Source organism: Cetorhinus maximus, chromosome 3 (genome assembly GCF_964194155.1).
Source record: "Cetorhinus maximus chromosome 3, sCetMax3.hap1.1, whole genome shotgun sequence".
Classification (NCBI taxonomy): Eukaryota; Metazoa; Chordata; class Chondrichthyes; order Lamniformes; family Cetorhinidae; genus Cetorhinus; species Cetorhinus maximus.
The window spans coordinates 73,522,780-73,549,016 of record NC_135881.1 but is presented as its reverse complement, the minus strand read 5'-3'; the positions used below and the strand labels follow the sequence as shown (position 1 = coordinate 73,549,016).

The following is a 26,237-nucleotide window of genomic DNA, read 5'->3' as shown; positions in this document are numbered from 1 at the left end:
TGTACCCCTCACACTCACTCTGCCCCACCCCCTCACAATCTCTCTCCTCACAATCTCTCTCCCCCCACCCTCCCATCCTCAATCTCCCCCACCCTCTTCATGCCTACTTCCTCCCACTCCGTCACACTCTCTATCTCCCCACTCCCTCACGCTCTTTCTCTCACACAGTCTCCAGTTACTCACTTACTCAGATGCTGGCGGGCCCCGCTCAGGCTGCCTCGCGCCACCAGCCCTCCAACTCCGGCTGCCTCACATGGGCCCCCCTGCTCCAACTACCCCACGCTCCGGGCCCTGGAACTTACCTTCAACTTACCTTCCCACTTTTTGCTGCTCGTCCAATCAGAGGCTGGTTTCTCTCTGCATTTTCTCACTAGTGGGCCTATCAGCAGCAAATGCAGGGAAGAACCGGCCTGTGACTGGATGAGCAGCTTTACAGCATTTTTCAAATATCAGTCCAACTTGAGTTGGACAAGTCTGCTTTAAATAGGTGGTGCTGGAGCGGCGCTCCCATGCACTCCGGCAGCACTGCACCACTGATTGGAAGTGTTAGGAAATCACAAGCCATTTTAGGTCAATGGGCACTGAAGTGAAGGGGGAATGGGGATAGGATCTTGGTGCAGAGAATAGATAGCAGAATTTATGTATGCTAAAGTTTAGAGAATGGTGGATGGAATAGCCAAATCTGGAGGTGACAGAAGCATGGATGAGTGTTTCAGCAGCAGATGGACAGTGAAGAATAGAGACAGTTGATATGACAGAGGTAAAAACATGCAGTCTTTATGATAGGATATGGGACCTTTCATCAGTTCTCATGAACAATCTCACGTGAAATATTGACCGACAGCGGCTTTTAACTGTCACTTGCTTTGTTCAGATTTCAGGAGACTGGATTCAGGGAGTTGGTTGCCAATTTTTCACTGCTAAATCTGGATCCACTTGAATGGCAGAATCATACATTTGATTTTTCAAAGGTTTATGATTTTGCTGCTGGAATGAGGGAGCCACATTGAGAGTAAACTGCAGAAAGTTTGCTTGTTTGTTAATGGGCTTTAATATCTCAGCACTGTGCAAGATCAGCGTAAAAATTATATATCTTTGATTTGCTACTGGACATTTTCAGAACTTTGTGCTTTAATATCAGATTTTCTGTATTGATTTCTTCTTTTCATGTGATTTTTTTATATATAAAGGAAATACAGAAGATCTTTACCAAATAAATGTTGTTTTAGAACTGTAGTACCAAATGCATTGATGCATGAATGTACAAATTGCGCATTAAAAAACAATGGCGAGCAATCTACCAACTCTGGTGTGAACTCTTCCCAGTTGCATCATGCTAACACTCATATACAGAGTTTCTAAATATCAATCATATACTGGCTTGTAATAGTGCACTGGTATGCAAAAGACTTTTCTCAATTTTATCATCTGAAAAACATAGGCTTCAAGATTCGCCAAATTTATTTCACAGAAGTAAGAAAATTGAAATAAAGGTTTTAGCAAATTGACTCAAAAGGTCATCAGAAATAAATAATTCTATTAATAGATAAAAATAAGAAAATTTCAGCTCTGAAGTCTCAAGTCTGTGTCAGGTATAATTTCTGTCTCCCTTCCCCTATCCAGCATTATTTGCACAAAGAACAAAGATCAGCAGAAAGCAAGAAAGAAGCTATCTTAAACTTTAATATTACTTACCCGTTGCTCTATATACTTACAAGTGACACTCTTAATTCAATTTTAGGATACCAAAATAATCTTCTTACATTCTCATATGATTGTACAACAGGCTTTCACATGGTTTGATCAATGTCATTTTAACTCTACTGATGTTAAAATATTCTTGAGACGTGAAGTCATGCAAAAACCTACCATCATTCCAGAGTAAATTACAGCCCTGTTACTCATGCTTAACCATCAATAATCATATTTTTAATTCAATCAAAGGGCCCAAGTTAACAACTGTAAACACGAAGAGTCCTCTTCAAATACACGATTTTTAAAACAAAATCTAAAAATATATTCCCTAAATAGAGAGAAACATACACCTGCATTAAATTTCTTAAGTTTTACATTTGCAACGTGCTTAATGTTAGTTTTCATATGAGTGATCCAACAAATTATGATATGCATACACAAAGGAGACCCAGTTTTGATTGATGGCTTCCATTTGTGAGTTGCATAAACACTTGAAGCTAGCTGTAGGCAATGTCGCTTTGAAAAAAATTAAGAATCTATGACCGCTTTCTTCAGTTGAAGAGGTTAATAAAAGTTCATTGCAATTGTATTCAATTTCTCAAAGTGCATGACAATACTTAAAATAAATAATTATACAATAAACACTTAAAATTTAATGACCAAGAAACTCATTTCGGCACAATTAAATGGTACTTAAAATCATTTATGTTTTTATTTCAATTAAATACAATTTCCCAACTAAATTATGCTGGGATATTATGTAAACAGAGGCTTATCTTTCATTTTATAATAGAGGTTAAGAGAAAAAAATACAAAAATCATTACACTGGTAGGTACAGGTAATCTCTATAGATATTGTACATGATCATTCTGGTTGTAGTTATGGCAGTGATAGTGGTAATTTACAGTTATTTAAATGATTCAACAGTAGACTAGTATTATCTGTGCTACTTACTCATTGTTCATATACTGATCATTGACCCTGGAATAAGCTCCACTGTCCAGTTTACTAAACTTTCTGTTTTTTTGGCAAGACAAAAGATTATAGCCAACTCGATTGCTTTAGGAGCATTTTAGATCATACTCTTAGCAGTATTAAAAAGTTAATTTACTTCAGTGGTCAAACTCTAGTTTAGCTAATTTGCAATCAACAGTAAACTCAAAAATGACTTAGAATACAAGTATCCAATCTCGCCAAAACTATGAATTAGATTCTTTTTACAAAATTCTATTTAATTGTGTTAGTGAGAGCCTGCAAGTATTCCAGTTAGCTCAGCCTGGTTTACTTTGCTTTGGTTTTGCCGATTATTCATTTCACATATTGGAACGAGTCAGCCAAGTGAAATCCTAAAAGCAAACAACATAAAGTCGAAAGTGATAAAAGATTATTCGGCTACTTGCCCTAAAAGATCAAGTAATGCTATCAATATATCTCTCAATATAACGATGATTTCATCCTGGTAAATATTTAACAGATTTGCGAAAGAAAAGTGTTGTTACCACTCATATTCAAATATCTTGGCAATTGAACGTGATTTCCAATAATTAGATCTAAGAGAAAAATTGGAAGTGCAGTGGTCTTTCCCTCACATGCACATGTGCACACAGAAGAAATTAAATAATACTCGAAAGAGCAAAAACAATAACTTCTCCTCCCCCCATTCAACACTTTCACCAAAAAACATAAGAAGGAACCTGAACGAACACATTGTTTGTACAATGCACAGGGCCCACACATTGACCGATTGCTTCAACAAACTGTAACTTCTAGTAATAGCACCACATAGGACATATGGCTAGAAACAGGCCATTCAGCCCAACAGTCCATGCTGGCATTTTTGCTCCACTCGAGCCCCCCACCCCCCAATCTTTTCTCATCTAAATCTACCATTATAACCATCTATTCTCCCTCATATGCCTGTTTAGTTTTCCCTTAAATGCATCTACACTATTTGCTTCAACCACACCCTGTGGTAGTGAGTTCCACTTTCATACCACTCTTTGGATGAAGAGGTTTCTTCTGAATTCCCTATTGGATTTCTTGGTGACTATCTGATGGCTTCTAGTTATGTCCTTCCCCACAAGAGGAAATATTCTCTACGCATCCACTCTATGAAAACCTTACGGAATTTTGAAGACCTCTATTAGGTCACCCCTCGGCCTTCTTTTTTCATGAGAGAAGAGACTCAGCCTATCAATCCTTTCTTTAAGTGTATACCCACACATTCCTGGTATATAGTTGTAAATTTTTTATGCACCCTCTCCAGTGCCTCTATATCCTTTCTTATAATATGGCAAAATTGTACGCTGTACTCTTAAGTGTGGTTTAACCAAGGTTTGATAGAGATTTAGCATAACTTAGCTACTTTTCAATTCCCTTCTTCTCCTTGAGAAGAATCAAACCCCATGAGGTTGGTACCAATCTGATCCACACCAGCCATCCAGCTAACTTAGCCAACCAGCCAACTTTCAGTGATTAATGTATTTGTACTTCGATCCCACCTAGACTTGCACCTTCCAAGTCATAATATTCTTCCTACCAAAATGTACCACCTCACATTTATCCATGTTGAACTTTATTTGCCAAATATTTGCCCATTCTTCAAGTTTATTAATGCCCTTCTGTAATTTGTTGCAGTCCCCTCAGTGTTGACTATTGCACTTAATGTATTTTTGATTGAATTCCCAAATTGCTAATGTAAATTGTGAACAGCAGTGGTCCCAGCACTAATCCTTGTGGAACACCACTTCCCACATTCTGCCACTCTGAATAACCACCCTTTGCTTCCACCCCCTGCTTTCTGTCTTGAAGGCAGTTAGCAATCCATTCTGCTACTTGTCCCCTGACTCCACAATTTCTGACATTAGATAGCAGAAGCATTAATCCTCATATCTAATAATTTTCTAGAAAAAAGGTGTCATGCCAGAGGATTAATGGATAGCTAATGTAGCTCCAGTATTTAAGAAGGGGGACAGAAAACATCCAATGAATTATAGACCAGTCAGCTTAACATCGGGTGGTAGGACAAATAATGGAAAACTTACTAAAGGACAGAAGAACATTTAAAATTAGAAATATAATAATAAAAACCCAGCATGCATTTCAAAAGGGAAAATCTTGCTTGACTAAGCTTATTGATTTTTTTTTGAGGGGTTCCAGTAACACATCGACTGAATGCCCTTAGAATAGTAAGACACAGGATTCTCTCGAGACTGCCCACACAGGGAGTTTTCAACTCTCAGCCAGCTGACTGCAGAAGATGTGTAATACAGGTCAGGTACTTTTCTACAGGGAGGTAAAGTTAGCGAGCTTATCAAGCTTTGAACAACCATTGTGAAAGCAGCATTGACAGGAACCTGGGATTTGGTTCTGTTTTGTCTATCGTCTCAGTCTCAGTTGGTGGATGTTCTCCCAGAGAGTAGACAATGGTAATACGGTAGATGTAATTTATCTGAATTTTCAAAGGCCTTCAATAAGGTGCCTCATAGTAGACTCATATGAATACTATTGTCTCTGTTATCTTTTCCCTAGATTTTTAAAAAATATGTGGATACAATCCATCCGGACCAGGGGTTTTATCCTCTTTGAGTTTGTTTAGTTTATTCAATACATCCTTTTTTAAATTGTAAATGCACTTATCTTATTCCTCAACTAATCATTCAATGTCACGTCAATCTGTTCTATCTCCCTGGTAAATGCAAATCATCTTCTACATTTTCTTCGGCGCTTTGGGAGGAGAACATTTGCCAACTGAGACTGAGGCGACAGACAAAACAGAACCAAATAAATAAAAGCAAAGTACTGCAGATGCTGGAAATCTGAAACAAAAACAGAAATGCTGGAAAAACTCAGCAGGTGTAACAGCATCGGTGGAGAGAAAACCAGAGGAAACGTTTCGAGTCCGTATGACTCTTCTTCAGAGCTGAAGGACAGTCATACGGACTCGAAACTTTAACTGTTAAAACAGAACCAAATCCCAGGTTCCTGTCAATGCTGCTCTCACAATGGTTGTTCAAAGCTTGATAAGCTGACTAACTTTACCTCCCTGTAGAAAAGCACCTGACCTGTATTACGTATCTTCTGCAGACAGCTGGCTGAGAGTTGAAAACTCACTGGGCAAAATTTTCCAAAATTTGCACGAAGTGCGGTAGTGGGTGGGTAAAACGATGATTTGCCCGCTGGCTGTGATGGCAAGTTTTCACACCATATCGTCCCGAACCCACCTCATTGTTTATGCACTCCCGGGAAACACACCGTTTCCATGGTGGGCGGGCTCTCATTTGCCTGCCCGCCATCACCCTGTCACTGTATCACGCCAGGTGCCATGTTTAAAGTCCAGCCACAAGCAAATCTCAGTGCCTCCAACTCGCTACTGCTGCATGGAAGACATGGCCCTGAAACCGATGAAGACTGCAGCCCCCAGGTTCAGTCTCTCAAGCGATGGATGCCATGGAGGCCAGCCGGGATGTCCTCTACTCCCGCTCTAGCCACAGGATGGGCAGCAACAGCACGAACCCAGCTTGGGAGGCGGTGGCAGCGGTGGTCATTGCCAACGCCCTGCAAAAGAGGACAGCCACCCAATGCCGCAAGAGGATGAATGATCTCCGTTCTGCCAGAGTAAGTCATTATTCTCATCACTCAACTCACACACTCACTAACCCATCACACATCCACAGGGCCCTCACTCACTGCCAGCTCAAAGGACATCACCATTCACTCCCTCACACTCACCGTCATTGTTCTCATCCTGTCCATGGGACCACTTATCACTCACACAGGCCAGGCACATTTAACATCTGGCCTGGCAGGTGTCCTGCTTACATTTTCTCCATCTCTATTCATGCAGGACAAGCTGGCACACAAGTGAGAGGTCGCAGTCCAGTGGCGGAATGCCCGAAATTAAGGTCCTCAAGGGCCTTGAAAACAGACCCTTCCAGCTGGCCGGCGAGGATCTGGACCGGTCCTGTGCTGATGGTGAGGTCGGCAGTGTCCTACCAAGTGAGAGTCCAGCAGTGTAACACCCATCAGACAACCATGCTGTGAGTGATGTGTCCTGTTTCACAGGCCAAATCTGGTGAGCAAATCGCACTTTCTGATCTACAGCAGGCGGAGGCAGGGACTTCCCAGGTGTCCGGCATTCGGAAGACTGCTGAAGGCCAGAACGTTGTTGAGTCCAAGTCAGATGACGAGCCTCTGGACTCGGTCATGTCACAGTTGCTGGAGCTGCAAAGACAAGCTCAGGAACATCAGAAAGGGATGTCCGCTGCACTCCTCAGATTTCAAGGCACGATGGAGGAGTCCGTCCGCCTTCAGTCTGAGGTGATAGCGCTGGCATGCCAATGCTCTGAGGTCAACACTGGTAGGATGGCGGCCACCATGGAGCCCTTGGTCCAGGACGTCGCTGATGCCATATTTGGCCTCCAAAAGTGTGCACGCGAGAGGGATACTGGGTAGCTCGATCTCACTCCAGCTACCCCTGCTCCTCAAAGAGTCAGCCTAGGGTCCCCAGGCACCCATAGGGAGGAGAATCCGCAGGCGCACACTCCGGGCCCATCCGTCCAGGTGACTCCGGGAGTGTCCAACCCATCTGGCTCACCTCTTCCTGTGACCTCAGTAGCTTCAGCTCTACAGGCCGAAGAGGGTGCCACTGCCACACAGCAGGACCCCGAAAGCAGGCCGGGGCCCTCCAAGTCTCGGCCCCCAACAGGGCACCCACCAAAGTCATCGCAGACAGGGCGTCACAGACAGCAGGCTGCCTCCACCTCCGCCATGGATGTCCGCGGAGCACCAAGACACAGTGGCAGGGTTAGGACAGTTAAAGAGAATTAGTTGCACAGCCTGGGCACGGGTGTTAATCACTTGTACACACTGTTCACTATTGCCAATAAACTCCCAAGAATGTCTCCCTGCCTATGGCTCCTTGTTCTGATGAGCAGTGTTCTTGTCACTCAGATCTGAAACCTTTCTTCACAAGATAAAGGCAGGTGTCTCAGTCCAGGGCCTCTTCTCTGTGCTCTGTGCAGCCTTCAAACCATTGTGGTGGTCGGGCCTCACACTCCCTGGAAACATTGCTGATTCCTGCACCTCGGCGGCGCACAGGATGTAGTGGGCAGGTGCCACAGAGTTCTCTCATTCTCTCGGTGTGCTCTCAGCACCTTTAAGTTGGGACTGGCTCTCATCTCTTCAACATCTGTGACCACTGATGCTGTGATCTGGAAGGGCTCAGCTGCTGAAGGCAGACAAAGCATCAGATGCTTCTAAAGTTTTATGGCTGTGTCTCTATGATATGGCCCTGATCACAGAGCGCAAGCGAGCTGTCCTCGGCCAGACAGGAGTCAGACATTCTCAGAGGCTATGTGAAGATTTATGGAGTCTCCTCGCTGAATGTCATCATCATCCTCCTGTAATCAAGTGGGTATTAGGGCCTCCACCGCATCTCCATTACAGGAGCATTCTCGCAGACGGTATTTGCGCTGCCCTAAGCCAGATTGGAGTCAAACGTTCACAAATGCAATGTGAGTATCAATGGGGTCACCTCACTGCATGTTGTCATCATCCTTCACAAATCTGGCAGCTGTGAGGGTCTCTTGAGTGCACCTGCCTCGTCTAGCCAGTGCGAGGGCCTCATCCTTGTCATCATCGTCTCCGAGGACCTCCTCAGTCTCATCCCTGATGGCGTCCTCCTCATCGGAGGAGTCGTGCAGCTCCTCCATCTCCTCCTCAGCCAGTTCCTCTCCCTGTTGCAGCACCAGGTTGTAAATGGCGCAGCAGACAATGATGATGCGTGACACCCTCTGTAGACTGTATTGCAGGGCTCCACCAGACCGGTCCAGGCACCGGAACCACATCTTCAGCAACCCGATGGTCTGTTCCACCAAGTTGTGAGCTGCAACATGAGCCTCATTATAGCGTCGCTCTGCTGCAGCTTGAGGCCGCTGCATGGGTGTCATCAGCCACAGCCTCTGCGAGTGGCCCTTGTCTCTAAGAAGCCTTCCCTGCAGCCTCTGTGAGCCCTGGAAGGCGGCAGGGATCTGCGAGCAACTCAGGATGTAGGCGGTATGCACACTCCCGGAAACCGTGTGCATACCTGCAGGATGTGTTTCTGGTGGTTGCATACCAGCTGCACATTCAGCGAATGGGAGCCCTTGCGGTTGATGAAGTCACTGTGTGTAGTGACGGAGACCGGAGCACCACATAAGTGCAGTCAATCGCACCCTGCACCTGTGGGAAACACGAGATCTGGACGAATATAATCGCTCTTGCATCCTGGCTGTCCTGGTCTTGGGCGAAATGCACAAAGTTGTATGCCCTCTCACGAAGATGGCATCCGTGACCTCATGGGTGGAGGCTTGAGAGATCCCACAGAGATCACCTGTGGAGCCCTGAAAGGAGTCACTGGCATAGAAATTGAGCACCGTGGTCACTTTCATGGCCACTGGCAGTGGATGCCCTCCATGTCCCCGTGGCGCTGAATATTGCAGTAAGTGGCAGATGTGAGCAACCAGTTCACTAGACATGCGCAGTCTTCGGCGACACTGGTTCTCGGTCATCTGCAGGAATGAAAGTCGGTGTCTACAGATCCTGGGTGTCACTAAGAGTTGACCAGCGATGGCTCGTTGTGGCTCTTGGGCAGCATGTGTGGGAGCCCCAGCTGCCCCTTCTTCTTGAGGGTGCTGCTCCTGCCTTTGCACTGCCAGGAGCCTCAGTCGCTCTCCCTCCCATCGCCTTCACTCTCTGTAGGCCATCAGGCAAACAGCTAGTTCACCATGCTCCATGATCCTGATGTGCTCCTCATGGAGGATGAAAGAGAAAGACACGTGGTTAGCATGGGTGCACTAAGAACCTGTCCTGGTTAAATGTGACGGCCCCTTAACATTTCTCGGAGAGTGCTGACTGCCACTTGGATGGCCAGAGATTAGTGCGCTGCATGGCTGCCCTGTTACCTTGAACCATGGGGGAGACTGGTCCAAACCAGCATGCTGAGATTGCAAGGGGCTGTTAGCGCCTCCAGCAGTGACTGCGCCATGCCCAGCTTCAGCGAGGAGATTGTACAACGTGTGCAGTCCAACTGCTCCACGGTCCACTAAAGTGCTCATGAATTTGCAGTCTGTGCCAGGGGTGAGAGGAGGGGGGGAGCTCTGCAGAAATTGGTAGCACTTTGATGCCTCTGCGTTGCTTGAGTGGGCAGATAAACTGGAGCCCGACCCCAATCATATCAATGTGGCTGCGCCTGAACTGTCTCAGTTGCAGAGGAAAAGTCACTTTCTACAGGTTTCCCGGATGCGTAGCCACTTCCCTCGCCCACCGTACCCACCCCCCCCAACCCCGAATGCTTGTGCGCTATGTTCAATGGTAGAGCTGCCCTTGCCCGCCCACCACCACCCCTCCACCCCACCCCTGCCACCACCACCAGTCTCCTCACCGGCAAGGCTGCACTTGCCACCCGCTCACCTTCAAAGGTCACCTCAGAGGCAGGGCTTCACATGCCCCCTTATTCCTCCCCCCGCCACCAGTTGAGCAGGGCAGCACTTAACCCCAACCCCCCATGGCCCTAAAGCCTGCAAAGCAACAGGCAGAACATTGCTGTGCACTCACCTCCAGTTCACCCAAAGTGAAGGCTGCCAAGTGCACATTGCCTGCGTGCTGTTGTGAAACACGTCGGCGTGTTTTCCCGCCGATGTGGACGGACAATCCAGCAGGGGTGCAAGAACCTGATAATGATATGCTGATTTATTATAATGAGGTTCCCGATGCCTGATGGTGGGAAACCTAGCCAGCCATTGCCGGGCTGAGCAGACGCCGCCCATCATGTCCGCCGCCAGTGGGTATGGAAAATTCTGCTCACTGTGTGGACGCTCTCAAGAGAATCCTGTGTCTAACAATTCTATGGGCACTGAGCCATTGTGTTACTGGAACCCCTCCCCCTATACAAAACTGATTTAATAGATTCATTATGAAGACTATAATCGTCTCCACAGGAGGTCACTCCAAACACAACAATAGAGATTTAATGCGTTGAACTATGCATGTGTTCATTCACAACAGAATCAGCCTTTTTCAACCCCTTTCCCACCCAACTCTACAAAGAAAAATAATCAATGGCTGTTCCAACTGCCTCCTTAAAGGAAGTGGAGTTGAAGATAATTATTTATACATAAAAGACATTTTTCCAAATACACTTACTTGCTTTTTTCTGTCAGATGATGGATCAATCATCACATTAATAAGTGATGGCATTTTCCGGTCTGCCAAACATGCATCAAGTGCATTTTGCAGCTCCTGTGGTGTCTGTACAAAATAGCCTTTTCCACCAAATGCAGACATGACCTGTTCATAGTGAGCATTGGGCAGCAGAGAGATGGGTGGAGCTCTGAAAAAAATTGGGGAAACATGGCACTGAATATGCTTATCAAAGAAGAAAAATGACCATGTCATCTCTTCACTTGTTTTCGTTTAAATTTGAATCCAATTACATAATCAATTGTGCTGGTTTCAAATTTGAGACAATTTAGTGAAATGCTATCAATTTTCACTTAAAAATATCCTTAATAAGGTCAGCAACACGAGCTGTCGGCATTTAGATAATGACATTTTTGGAAAACATGTTAGACAATTTCAATATTGCATCAAAGTTCTCAGTCATGTACAATGGCAAATTTATTATAAATTGAAAGTACTTAACAGACTACAATAAATACCAAAAGCAGTTAAAAATGATGAAGGCTTCTATTAGATCAGCTGAAAGCTTAATAGAAAAGAGGATTGTGGACAACTGTGGTAGCAGCTTTTCAGCTATGTTTAAAAGGTAGAGGACTGTCAAAGATTGTACTGACCATTGAAGGATGCTGAAGGACAGTTTAGAAAGGACTCTTGTTACGATCCCCATAGAAACCAATAAATTTTAAAAAGTGATGTGAATTTCTAGGGGGGAATCGTCCCAGATTTGCACTAAGTGCGGTAGCGATGGGGGAAACGACATTTTACCCACAGGGCGCAATGGTGGCTTCTCACATTGTATCGTCCCAATCCTGCCGCATTAATTATACATTCCCGGGAAACACACTGTTTCAATGGCAGGCAGGCTCTCATTCACCCGCCATGCCATTACCTTGCTGCTTCATCACGCTGAGCGCCACATTTCAAGTACAGATGAGTGCACACCTCTCAGTGCCCCCAGCCCGGGACTGCTGCACGGAAGACACACACTCTCTCCATCTGTTTTCATGCAGGAGATGCCTGCTCACATCAGCAGAGAGAGGTCCCAGACCAGGGCTGCAGTGGCCCACATTAGGCCCCTCACTCACTTTGAGGAGTGTGCCATCATGCTGATTGGTCAGGGCATGGACCGTGCCTGCGGTGACGGTGAGGTTGGCGGCGAACACCCACATGAGGATCCTGCACCACATCATCCCTCTCTCAACGCAGCTGTGAGTGCTGTCTCTCCTGCTTTTGACTCTGCTGCCATGCACTAATCATCTCTACTTCAGTTCACAGGGAGCTCTGCCAAGCAACCGACACCCTCAGCCAGCTAGTCCATCAGCTCCAACCAGATCCTCACCTCCAGCCAAGAGGACACCCCCTCCATTGAAAAGCTGGAAATAAGCAGCCTGGAAGACCCGTCACAGCGCTTACTTGCACCCTCCACCAGCGCAGAGACACACACCTTGATGGGACCTAGATCTAGAGCAGGATCGGGTCCACAACCTGATGGTCACTGCACGGATGTGTGTCCACAGCAGGAGGAGGCAGGTTCAGCCAAGCTCCTCAACACTCTGAGGGCTGCTGGGGAAGAGGCATCCGAGGTTGGAGTCAGATGACAAGCCTCTGGATTTGGCCTTCCAACTCACCGTGGAGAGTCAGCAGAAGGAGTGGGAACATCACACAGAGCTGTTGGGATCCCTCAAAAGAATGGCTCGTGAGTCAGAGGAGTACATCCACCTGCTCTCCGATGAAGTGCCTACATGTATGCATATGAAAGTCTCCATAGGGGGGATGGCGGGTGCCATGGAGAACCTGGTCCGGCAGAACGTGGAGATGTATGCAGACCTGCACTTCATCGCAGGGTCCATGTCTGAGTTCCTGCAGTGGCAATGCGAGAGGGAAACGGGGCACCTCAACGCGTCCCTCCAGGAGTTCCTTCCCCTCAAGGATTCAGGCTGGGGCCCCAGGTGCCCAAAGGGAGGAGGAGCGGCAGCTGGACACCCCTGGGGCATCCACTCAGGAATCTCAGAGACTGTCCATTCCCTCCGAGTCGCCTTTGCCCGTGACTCCCTCAACCTCGTCCTCTGTCACTGCAGAGGGAGCTGCTGGCCAACGAGTGATTGTGTGTGTGTGTGTGGCAGGGCCTTTCAAAGCCTCATACAAGCACTCTCCCACACATACGGATCCTTCCCATATCACACTCATCTCAATGTCCTGAGCATTTTCAATGCTGCCTGTTGGGTTCACTTTCAGTTGTCCATCTGAGCTGACCTGCATCTCCACCCACCCACTGATCACACTCCCATGCAGCACTTGATCTCACCCATCAAGATCCTTTTTCACTTTCAATTTAGACAGCATGGTGGCGATTCAGTTCTTCATTCGCTCCCACGTCCTTTCCCTTTCCCCAGTCACCCATTTCCTTTTCCCCATCACTGTTGACTCCAGCCCCGGCATCCCCTTCCATCTCCCCTCCGTGACCCATCAGCCACAACCCTTTTCCTTTGGGGGTGTCCAGGTGAATGTGTACATTCCCTTCCTTCCTGAAAATCCCACCCCCATCCATATTCACCTCCCCGACCTCCTCCTTCCCGCCCCAGGGTCCGTGTCTGCCTCTGAGTTCCCACCAAACACCCTCACCGTCCATTCTACCCATACTGACCCTCCCACCTCACCGCCTCACTGTGCCCTCCGTCATTCTCACCATTCCCTCATACCACGTTCACCCTCAGTTTGTTCCACAGGAGGCAGTCATGCCCTTCCTTGCACGTTCAGATGGACATCCCCCCTTCTGGACCCCATCACCCCCTTGGAACCTTACCCCCTTGGAACATGTTCCCCGCCAGACTCTGCCACCCTTAGTCTTCCCCCAGTCTCCCCGCGCCCGCTGTCCCCACCCCACAGCCTAGTCCTTTCCCCTTCCTGACTCCTTCAGACACCCTGACTTCTTAGCCACCCTTGTCCTTCCCCACTACCAACTCTTTCCTCCAGCCTTACTCTTTCCCCTCTCTGCACTCCTTCCTCCCCCTGGACTCCCCCACTTCTCCACACTCCTGCCTTCCTCTGAACGCCTTCCCCCCTCTGAACTCCATCCCTTACACCTTCCACCTACCTCCTCAGTTGCCATCCTATCCCCCGTTACCCCCTCCTCCCCCTGTACTCCCACCCCCCTCCCAACCTCCCCCCCGACATCTTCATTCCACCCCCTCCACAACCTCACCCCACCGATACCTCTTCCTCTCCCAGTCGATCCTAGACCTTGCTCTCCCAGCCCCCAGTACATCTTCCTCTCCCAAACACAGCTGGACCTTCCTCTCCACCCCCTCGACCATCATCCATGGTGAGCAGACCCTTGATGGTGACTTTCCACCTTTGGTGAACTGCTTCGGGGTGCAGCCATGTCCATGAGAATCCACCCAGCATGCCATGGACGTTCCTCCAGGGTCCCGTGGCTTTCGGGCTCCATCATCTTCTGCTCCTTGGATGTCCGCGATGTGAGCAAGGCCCTGGCGGTAAGTGCCAACTTCTGCACGTCACAGTTGTCAAGATGTGTTCTGCACCGGTGTCCAATCAGGCCGACATGGGCAGACAATCCAGCGGCGGTGGGGGGGAGGTGTGATTCTGGCGGACTGACCTTTCTTAAGATATGCGAATGTATTACAATGAGGTTTCCGACATCCGATGGCGGGAAACGCGGCCCGCCATCAACCGGCTGAGCAGAAAATCACAAACTGGTTTCACAATCATGAATCCGATTTCTGGCCTTCTCGCCATATTGTCTGCTCATGCAGCCGAACACGCCCGACGCCAGCGGGATGGGGAATTCTGCACATTTGTCTCCCTTCTTGAATATAGTCATGATCAGTGCGTCCCTGACATCTCCCGGCATGCGCTCTTCTTCCCAGGTGAGGGATATGATGTTGTGCAACTGTGTCAGGAGTGTATTTCTGCCATGTTTCAGAATTCAGAATCACTCAAAACCAGCTGTGCTGGGTCAGACATGTGTGTACGCCTGACAGCAGGCTCCCAAAGCTCCACTCGGAACTCGGTCACAGCAGGAGACTCCCAGTAGGGCAGGGGAAATACTTTAGGGATGTCCTCAGGGCATCCCTGAGGAGGCCAAAAATACTGACTCATAGGGGAGCTTGGCTTATGACCAATCAAAATGGAGAAGGGTCATTTGCGAAGGCACTGAACACATGGAGAGGCTTCACTGGGAATGTGCAGAGGTGAAGTCAAGGCATTGGAGGGAGTGCACAAACATCCAAACAACTCATCTACCCAACCGTTCCAGCACCACCTATCCTGCATGTGGCAGAGTCTGCAGATCGCACATTATCAGCCACCTCAAAACCCACTGAACTGGAGTAGAAGCAATTCATCTTCGATCCTGACAGACTACCTAAGAAGAAGAGGAGAAGAAGAACCCTCTAGTGATTCTGTGGTCTTCAACTCTTAACAAGCATCATTTCTTCAGATCGAGAATCTATCATCACCAGCACTCTGCTTGGGGGTTAACCTAAAATCAATCCTTTTTTCCTGCTTGGCATAGCAGCACCTGTCGTTGAGTCTTCTTCCCCCAAATTTCTCGGTTTGATTGGCTCTGAGAATCTGAGATTCCGGACAGCAGCAAGACTTCTCCTTTGTGTCAAGGTGTTAAACATTGCATCTTACTTTGAATAAGCTTCAATTTGAGTTTCCGCCTCCATACAAGCAGGTCACATGGGTTTGTCTCCAGGCAGATTCAGTATGAAGTCACATGGGTGTGTCTTAGGGCAGATTTCATAGCAGGTCACATCCCCCTCTCCAACCTATTTCAATCTACCTTGAGTTAAAGGAGACAGTTTAAAACATAACCATCTTATGAAGTCCAGCAGCCATAACACTCTTGAGATAAAGCAGTCAGAGGGTGGTGAATCTTTGGAATTCTCTACCGCAGAGGGCTGTGGAAGCTCAATCGTTGAACATGTTCAAGACAGAAAACGATAGATTTCTGGAGACTAATGACATCACGGGATATGGAGATAGTGCAGGAAAGTGGCACTGAGCTAGACCGTTGAGTTAGATCAGCCATGATCTAATTGAATAGCAGAGCAGGTTCGACAGGCCGAATGGGCTACTCCTGTTCCTTTGTCTTCTCCTGCACAACTGACAGCATAGTTCTGTTAATAAAATTGTTAATGTTAAATAGATGAGGACATTTTTTTAGAAGGAATAAGGAACTTTTATATAAATCGGGTTGCTGTCACTGGTGATATGCATCTAAAGGTCCTTAAGGAAATAAGACAGGAGCTAGGTGAATGCACTGCCTTTATCTTTACTGGCTCACTGGAGTCAGAGCCTTTCCTCAGACCGGTTAGAAGCTAACATATTGCCAATTTTTAAAAAGAGATCATGGCAGAACCTGGTTAATATAAGCCCATTAGCTTGACATCAGTAATAGGCAAGATGCTCAAAGGAATAATTAGACATGCATTATATAACCACTTAGACAGAGGAGGCTGTATCATTCCGGAAAAGAAATTGTATCTTACCAATCTGATTGAGTATTTTGAAGAAGTAAAAGAATGAAGGCAAGGAACTATTGAAGGTTATAGCACAAAATGGTCATTTGACCCAGTGCCAATTCTTTGCTAGAGCTATTCAAAATTAATCCCACAGCCTTAATCTCTCCTTATAATCTTACATCTTCAAATGCAAAACATCTGAATAGATCCTGCCAACATTGAACTTTTAAGGTATGCACAAGAAAAATGAAATATAGTTTTGCTCCCCATGCATTTCCAAATTTCCCATTTATGGTAGTCCAACAGAAATATGAATATGATACTTTTGTCATCATTATAATGTGAACTCCATTTAAGCATGTTATCTATGGACAAAAATTTCTATCTAGGTTTCATTTTCACCACATACATTAGCAGAGCAACATATGGATTATCATTACTCTCTTGTACAATTAGCTCCATGCTGCTGAAGGGAGAGCCTTAAGAGAAAAGAGGCTTGGTCACTGTCACAATGCATCATAAACAGGCAATGGTGTCTAAAATCACCACACCATGCAAAGATCTGCATTTGAATAGAGCCCAACCAGATGGAGAATAACTGATTTTAATGAGCAGCCATTAAAAAACAGCTGTTAACTCACCATTTGAGGTAAAACATCATACCATCATCCCAGGGGTTGTGGAGTACAAAACATTCAACCCAAAATATCAGAAAATTATTTATAAAGTGGATAAAATTATTACCAAAGCAAAATACTAGTATGGTATCAAGATGATTTACTTATTAGGGAACAAAATGAGACAAGCCACGGAAAGCTCAGCTGCCAGTGGAGAGAAGAGAAATGAGCAACTACTGCAATGTTAGTGACCTGGAATAATAGCTTCATTATCAAAAGGCCACTTCATCTAACAGCTAGGCAAAGAACATACTGCATCTCCTAAAAACAAATTATACTAATAAACAGAACTGGGATTTATACCCTCTGAATGAAAATCTAACACTCAATGTCTTGGCCGATCGTTTAGTAAAACTGGTTGTACAAATACCCACTGATGTCCCAGAGCAAAAGAGGTCATTGACTTCAAATCTTTGTTTTCTATACAAATGGTTGAATCAAAGCTGACACTAACAATGAAGGGTCTTGTTCTCCTATTAACAAGCAATGTGAAATCCTTCAATAGTGTAGTGTCACTATTCTCCAACACCTGCTGCTCTTGTAGCATCAGCTCCAGCTCCTGTGGTACTCACTGGAAAATTGTGTCTTTCTGTATACTGTCGCTCTGATTGACCAAAATTGGATTCTTTCATAACAATTGAGAAAATGGGTTAAAAACACCCTAAAGCACTTCACAACACAAACAAACAAAAAAACTGATGGAGATCTGACGAGGAATGGGAAAAGCTTAGTCAGAGGGCTGAGTTTTAGGGCAGACTTTAAAGGAGGAGAGGGACATGGAGTGGTTTATGGAGGGAGTTCTAGAGAATGGAACCTGGACAGCTGGAGGCATGGCCACAATGGCGGGGCAAAGGGAGCGGGGGTGCATAAGAGGCCGAAGTTCTTGATTTGTTGGAGAGTTGAAGAAGCTTGCAGAAATAGGGAGGGGCAAAGATTAACATGTAAAAAGTGACCCCACCGGCCCCCCAACCTCTCAAGAACAGATCGTCCCTAAGCACTGATCTTATTTCAGTGTGGAACCAGCGTGCTCCTGCCTGCTATTCTGCCACCTGTAGCCCACCCGCTCAACACAAACATACTTTGGCTTTTGAAATGGACTGCGGCTCCTGCTCAGACTGTCGGGTAGCTGCGAGCCACACTCTGGCATCCTGAACTCAGCTGAACAGCGCTCTGCTCCAACATATCATACAATTCACCAGGAGCAATGCCACAGGAGATCTGCACTGGGTCTTAGGAAATGAAGCTGCACCTTTAGTACTGGTTAGACAGTGGGAACGTGAATCTAGCAGACATGATAACATCACTGTAGCAATATTTTTAAAGACATCATTCTGCTTCTCAAAATACTATTATGCTTTCATTAAAAGAAAAATAATGCGGTGGTATAATTAAAGCATGAATAAATCATTTTTGGAAACTGTAACCCAAAATCACAGTAGCCATTACTTCCACAATTGTATAGGGTATAACACTCTAGAAATAGAAAATGTGTTATGTTTCATGATTTGAGACTATTTAGCTTAAGTGACAATATATTTTGATTTGAAGCCAGATGCAAGATTAATTCTGAAAGTTCCAGCACAAGTTTCAATCATGTCAGAGAGAAATGGCTGAAGCTACTGAGACAATGGGGGACTAGATATGTTAATGAGCTCTCCAGCGTATGTTAATAAACTGTCCAATGTAGGTTAATGAGTTCTTCTGTAAGAGATAGGCCGGCCCTCAAAACTGTTATCCATATCAGTTTGAGACCTAAGAAAGGTTGTTATTTCCAATTCCTTCTGGTAAACACACACGTGGCATGTTGGGATGGACGGAACCTGCAAGCTCAGCAGGGATTGGCTACACAAATTCGCTCCAAGAACAGGCAACTCAGTTAGCCAATCTCCAAGCACACAGGAGGTGGGGGAAGGGCAGGTCGGAGATCAAACACCTGATTCGCTGTCCAGCTAAGGAAGAAACGCACTGGGCTGAATTTTGAGGCTAGGCTGCAGGGGAGACTTCCACTTGAAATGGAGATCGGCCTGCCGAGCGTGAACTTCCGGGGGCCAGCCAATTAGCAGTCAGGAGACACAAGGGCCAATCACTGAGGGAGAAAAGATGGGCAGGAAGTCAGCAAAGGCAGAGTCAGGTCACATCATGGCTGGTGCTAGTGCCATAATTAAAGGGCTGCCAGCACTGAATGTAATGGAAAGCTTGAGAGAGGAAGGAAAGCAGCAGCCAGAATGGCAGAAGGAAGACTCCATGTGGCCCTACAGTTCAGCAATGCCTCCCAACAGGATCTCCGCCAGACACAGGCCAGGTGGAAGATCCTCTTCCCCAAGGACAGGAGGAGGAGACTAGTCTGCCTGACCAAGCAAGCCTGGACAGAAATCACAGATAAGGTCAGCAGACATGGGGTCACCCCCAGAAACTGGATCCAGTGCCACAAGCACATCTATGACCTCATTCACTCTGACAAGGTGAGTACTCCATACCCTTTCCTTTTGGGACTTGCATTTGGCAACACAAGAGGGTGGGTTTGGTGGGGAGGGAGTGACCACCCAGTCGGTGGCAAGGGGATCAAGTAACAACTTATCCTGTCAGAGGCACAGCTGCATCTCAGCAAGAGGTACCCATCTGTCTTTGTTGACCCACACAAGGTACCTCAAGAGTGACCACATGCAGGACACACTCGTGAGTCCCCATCTCAGGTGACAGTGCAGGGGGAGCACCATATTGGAAGACACCTAAGAAATTTAAGAAGAGCACCTGGCCGCACTTGGAGCTCACAGGTGAATAGAGTGTCAAACTGTGAATCTCGTGTTTCTTGTTGCTTTAAATAAAGGATTAATGTGTCGGCAATACATCTCCTTCTATTCCTTGCTGCCCCCTTGGACTTCAGTTATATCCTGGTTCTCTGAAAGGGCTGCTTGAGAGGGACCATGGGAGCATACTGTTGGTGGTTAACGCTTTAGCCTTGCCCATGTCATGTGTAAATGGGCACTGGGTAATGGAATGGTGAATGATGGAGGTGACAGCAGCGCTGCATTAAAGTAAGGATTTATTGGTATGGATCCAACAGTATGATTGGTTTCCTGAGTCTCCTTTGTGCGTATCTCATTGCGCCTTGTAATTTGTGGTCCCTAGAGCTCTTCATCTTGCATTACCTGGGCAGGAGCCTCCTCCATATCCTCATTGTTGGAAGAGGTATATCTATCCACAAAATCCTCATTGTTCAATACCTCCCGCCTCTGCAACACCAGGTTCTGTAGTACTCAGCAGACCACCACAATACACGAGACCCTCACTGGAGCATACTGAAGGGCGCCACCAGATCGATCAAGACCTTCAGAAGGCCTATGGCCTGCTCGGCGGTCACTCTGATTGCCCCATGACAGGTGTTGTTCCTCTGTTCTGCATCTGCACATGGGTTCCTCACAGGTGTTAGTAGCCATGTATTCGGTGGGTACATCTTGTCTACAAGCATGCATCTCTGAAGGCGGGCAAATACCAGAAAACTTGGAACTGTAAAGTATGTAAGTATCATGGCTGATTCCCAGGAACTGTGCACACACCTGAAGGATTCTTCTGTGATGGTCACCAACCAGTTGTACATTGGGTCCTTCCTGTTGATGAAAACAGTTGGTTGGCCTTAATGGCTACATGTGTAGAGTTGATGACTTTCAGTACTCCCAGACATCCAGTGGCCACCCTGAACGCAATGGCTCTGTCATCAGATCAGTGGGGAAATGCACATACTTGCCAGCCCTCTTGAAGAGGGCATCGGTCACATCACTGAAGTACCACAGACTACATGACGCTATATACCGCACCCCCGCAGCTGATGAATCAATACCCTTCCATGTTGAACACCACTTGGGGGAAGCACTGAGGGTGGTAAGGGTGCAGAATGTAGTCTGGATGGGGGACTTCCATACCAATCATCAAAAGTGGCTCAGTAGCACCACTACAGACCAAGCTGCCAGAGTCCTAAATGACGTGGCTGCTAGACTGGGTCTGTGGCAGGTGGCGAGGGAACCAACAAGAAGAAAAAACCTATTTGACCTCATCCTCACCAAACTGCCTGCCGCAGATGAATCTGTCCTTGACAGTATTGGTAGGAGTGACAACGCATAGTCCTTGTGGAGACAAAGTCTCGTCTTCACACTGAGGATACCCTCCATCATGTTGTGTGGCACTGGAATGGCTGTAGGCACTGGATACTGCAAAGGCTACAGGCCCTGACAATATTCTGGCAATAGTACTGAAGACTTGTGTCAGCCAAGCTGTTCCAGTATAGCTACAACACTGGTATCTACCTGGCAATGTGGAAAATTGTATTCTAGTAATCCAGTAATTGACTAGTAATCCAAAGACCTCTGGGGAGAGGGTTCGAATCCTGCTGCGGCAGATGGTGGAATTTGAATTCAATAAAAATCTGGAATTAAAAGTCCAATGATGACCATGAAACCATTGTCGATTGTTGTTAAAACCATCTGGTTCACTAAGGAAATCTGTCGTCCTTACCTGGTCCGGCCTAATTGTGACTCCAGACCCACAGCAATGTGGCTGACTCTTAAATGCCCTCTGAAATGGCCTAGCAAGCCACTCAGTTGTACAAAGACACAAAAAAGTTATGAAACTGGATAGACCACCCAGCATCGACCTAGGCACCGGAAATGACAACAATCGCAGCCCTGTCGACCCTGCAAAGTCCTCTTTACTAACATCTGGGGGTGAGTGCCAAAAGTGTGAGAGCTGTCTCACAGACTAGTCAAGCAACAGCCTGACATAGTCACCCTCACGGAATCATACTTTACAGATAATGTTCCCAGACTCCACCATCACCATCCCTGGGTATGTCCTGTCCCAACAGACCCAGCAGAGCTGGCAACACAGTGATATACAACTGGGAGGGAGTTGCCCTGGGAGTCCTCAACATCGACTCTGGACCCCATGAAGTCTCATGGCATCAGGTCAAACATGGACAAGAAAACCTCCTGCTGATTGCCATGTACCATCCCCCCTCAGCTGATGAATCAGTGCTCCTCCATGTTGAACACCATTTGGAGGAAGCACTGAGGGGGGCAATGGCAGACAATGCACTCTGGGTGAGGAACTTCAATGCCCATCACTAAGAGTGGCTCGGTAGCACCACCAGAGACTGAGCTGGCCGAGTCCTAAAGGACATAGCTGTCAGACTGGGTATGTGGCAAGTGGTGAGTGCACCAACGAGGGAAAAACATACTTGACCTCATCCTCACCAACCTGCCTGCTGCAGATGCATCTGTCCATGACCATATCGGTAGGAGTGACCACCACACAGTCCTTGTGGAGACAAAGTCCCACCTTCACATTGAGGATACCCTCATCGTGTTGTGTGGCACTATCACCATGCTGAATGGGATAGATTCTGGACATCTATGAGGCGCTGTGGGCCATCATCAGCAGCAGAATTGTATTCGACCACAATTTGTAACCTCATGGCCTGGCATATCCCACACTCTACCATTACCAACAAGCCAGGGGATCAACCCTGGTTCATTGAAGATTGCAGGAGGACATGCCAGGAGCAGCACCAGGCATACCTAAAAATGAGGTGTCAACCTGGTGAAGCTATAACACTACTTGCGTGCCAAACTGCATAAGCAGCAAGTGATAGACAGAACTAAGTGATTCCACAATCAATGGATCAGATCCAAGCTCTGAAGTCCTGACACATCCAGTCGTGAATGGTGGTAGACAATTAAACAAGTCACTAGAGGAGGAGGCTCCACAAATATCCCCATCCTCAATGATGGGGGAGCCCAGCACATCAGTGCAAAAGATATTTGCAATAATCTTCAGCCAGGACTGCCAATTGGGTGATCCATCTTGGACTCCTCCAGAGGTCCCCAGCATCACAGCTACCAGTCTTCAGCCAATTCGATTCACTCCCGTGATATCAAGAAACGGCTGAAGGCACTGGATACTGCAAAGACGATGGGCCCTAACAATATTCCGGTAATAGTACTGAAGACTTGTGCTTCAGAACTTGCAGCACCACTAGCCAAGCTGTTCCAGCTACAATACTTGGCATCGACTCAGCAAAGTGGAAAATTGCTCAGGTATGTCCTGTAACAAAAAGCAGGACAAATCCAACCCAGCCAATTACTGCCCCATTAGTCTAATCTCCATCATCAGTAAAGTGTTGGAAGAGGTCATCAACAGTGCTATCAAGTGGCACTTGCTTAGCAATATCCTGCTCACTGATGCGCAGTTTGGGTTCCGCCAGGGCCACTCAGCTCCTGACCTCATTACAGCCTTCGTTCAAACATGAACAAAAGAGCTGAATTGCCAAGGTGAGGTGAGAGTGACTGCCCTTGATATCTAAGCAGCATATGACAGAATGTGGCATCAAGGTGCCTTAGCAAAACTGGAGTCAATGGGAATCAAGGGGAAAACTCCACTGATTGGAGTCATACCGAGCACAAAGGTTTGATTGTTAGAGGTCAATCATCTTAATTCCAGGACATCACCGCAGCAGTTCCTTAGGATAGTGTCCTAGGTCCGTCCATCTTCAGCTGCTTCATCAATGACCTTCCTTCTATCATAGATCAGAAGTGGGGATGTTTGCCGATGATTGCACAATGTTCAGCACCATTCGCGACTTCTCAGATAGTGAAGCAGTCCATGTCGAACTGCAGCAAGACCTTGATAATATCCAGGCTTGGGCTGACAAGTGGCAAGTAACATTCGGGCCACACAAGTGCCAGGCAATGACCATCTCCAACAAGAGAATCTAACCATTGCCCCTTGACATTCAATGGCATTACCATCGCTGAATCCCCCACTATCAACATCCTGGGGGTTACCATTGACCAAAAACTGAACTGGACGAGCCATATAAATACTGTGGCTACAAAAGCAAGTCAGAGGCTAGGAATCCTTTGGCGAGTAACTCACCTCCTGCCTCCCCAAAGCCTGTCCGCCATCTACAAGGCACAGGTCAGGAGTGTGATGGAATACTCTCCACTCGCATGGATGAGTGCAGCTCCAACAACACTCAAGAAGCTTGACACCATACAGGCCAAAGCAGCCCACTTAGTTAGCATCACATCCACAAACATTCACTCTCTCCACCACCGACGCACAGTAGCAGTAGTATGTGCCATCTACAAGATGTACTGCAGGAATTCACCAAAACTCCTTAGACAGCACCTTCCAAACCCACGACCATTACCATCTAGAAGAATAAGTGCAGCAGACACATGGGAACACCACCACCTGGAAGTTCCCCTCCAAGTCACTCACCATCCTGACTTGGAAATATATCACCGTTCCTTCACTGTCGCTGGGCCAAAATCCTGGAACTCCCTCCCTAACAGCACTGTGGGTGTACCTACACCACATGGACTGCAGAGGTTCAAGAAGGCAGCTCACCACCACCTTCTCAAAGGCAATTAGGGATGGACAATAAATGCTGGCCTAGCCAGCGAAGCCCACATCCCCCGTGAACGAATAAAGAAAAAGATCTCCAATAGATCCCTGAGAAGATCCGAGCATTGGAGGCACCACTTCCTATGGGTCTCAGCTCGTCCTGCAGCGCAGCACAGAAATCAGTGATGGTCTCCCTGGGGAGGTCCTGAGTTTGGAGAGAGTGTCGCTCGGACATTTATAGGTAGTTGAGCCTTTGACGATAGACCCCCTGTGGGGGGTTGCCCCTTCTACTCTCAGGAGGCTGATCGCATGCCCCTCTGCCCCCTTGTCCTATGTCCAAACCCCAAGGCAAGCCCTCCTGTTGGTCCTGAGGTTGCTGATCTCCTGCAGCCTGTGGCTGGACCTCTCTCCCTCTCTGTTGTTCCTCTTCCTCCTCAACAGGGGCCCCGAAGTCTGGATGAATGAGGCCCCATTGCAGGTGGCCTCCCTCATATTTTTATGTAAATGCCACAACACCCACCCCACCATCCCCCCTCCCCTTTACTTGTGCTTCAGTGCCAATGCCCAGATGGCACTCTGGCAGCACTTTCCCACAGTGTTGGCACCTTCCCTCTCCCCTTGCCTTTGTTTGCCAGTGCCCGTGCTTCTACTCTCCATGGCATGCCGGCTGAAGCCAGCACTGCGCTCCCACTTGCTTGCCGCCTCCTTCTACAAGACAAGGTTCTGAAGCCCCATGGTTCCTGTCTGGTGTTTGTAAAATTTAAAGTCCCAATAAAATTGCTCTCAATTGGTGAAATAATTAATCTCAAACATAATTCCAACAAGATTCTAGGAGAATATCAGCTCGATGAGAGTACCTAATCTGTTCATAGCGGGAGTGTGATGTGCTTCGTTATCTTCTATGTTCAAGGAACCATTATGAATTAAGTTGATATCCATAGTAATTGTTACTCTGCTTGCTCATATATTGTGATCTTGTCTTCGTAAAGTGCCTCAATCAATGCATTTTTCGGAAAATAGGAGAAATGTATTTGGGGGCAAGTACAACACTCTAGTAATACAAAATATGTATAGATACTATAATATAAATACAATCGGACATAAACTTTGAATACAGGAATCCACATTAAAAAAGTTTAAGAACAAAACGAGAACATTAATAAATGAAAAAATTCTGCTTGGGTAATAAACTGATGAATAAAGAACACCTTTCCAACCCACCATCACCTACCCCAAAAACTGTAAAGGGGGAAACTGAACAAACCTAATCAGGTTCCAATGTTAACAACACACCAGTGAGTGTGTTAACTCTAACTTCTAAACTCTAACTGAGTTAAGAAATCTATTATTCAACAATCAGTATTAGCAAGCAGATGCGCCTCAGTTTCATTAACCTCGACAGACTTGGCAATTAAGGCACGCGTTTGCAGTTGTCTTTGTTGTACTGCAGCCAGCTGTGTAGATTGGCAGAAATTTAATCAGCTGCAAACATAGTTCTAAGCTTGCAAAAGGAAGTCCTTGACTGTTAGTTTTATTGTGTGCACTAAGAAATTTATTAACCCCCAAAAGCTTCTTTACTTACACAATTGCAGTCTCTCCCAATTTTGACATCTCTTTCCAAGTGTCCTCATCCAATCCACTGTAAATTCCATTATTGTTTACTACAATGACCACTATTGGCAAACTGTACCTAAAAAAAAAATGTTAATGCTTACTAGTGCATTATATTTACTTGTAAGATATTCCAAACCAGCT

General features: G+C 46.6%; 1 protein-coding gene across 3 annotated transcripts in view; it reads right to left on the bottom strand.

Moving 5' to 3' along the window:
• Positions 1-2,382: 2,382 nt before the first annotated feature.
• Positions 2,383-26,237, bottom strand: part of hacl1 (2-hydroxyacyl-CoA lyase 1) — a 158,469-nt gene continuing 134,614 nt past the window's right edge. For all 3 annotated transcript variants that reach the window (XM_078538562.1, XM_078538560.1, XM_078538561.1), the window contains 3 exons: positions 26,065-26,172; positions 10,880-11,066; positions 2,383-3,042 (listed from right to left, as the gene is read on the bottom strand). In XM_078538562.1, coding sequence (XP_078394688.1) covers positions 3,010-3,042; positions 10,880-11,066; positions 26,065-26,172 — 328 coding nt within the window. In that variant the 3' untranslated portion in view covers positions 2,383-3,009. The remainder of the gene's footprint in view (positions 3,043-10,879; positions 11,067-26,064; positions 26,173-26,237) is intronic.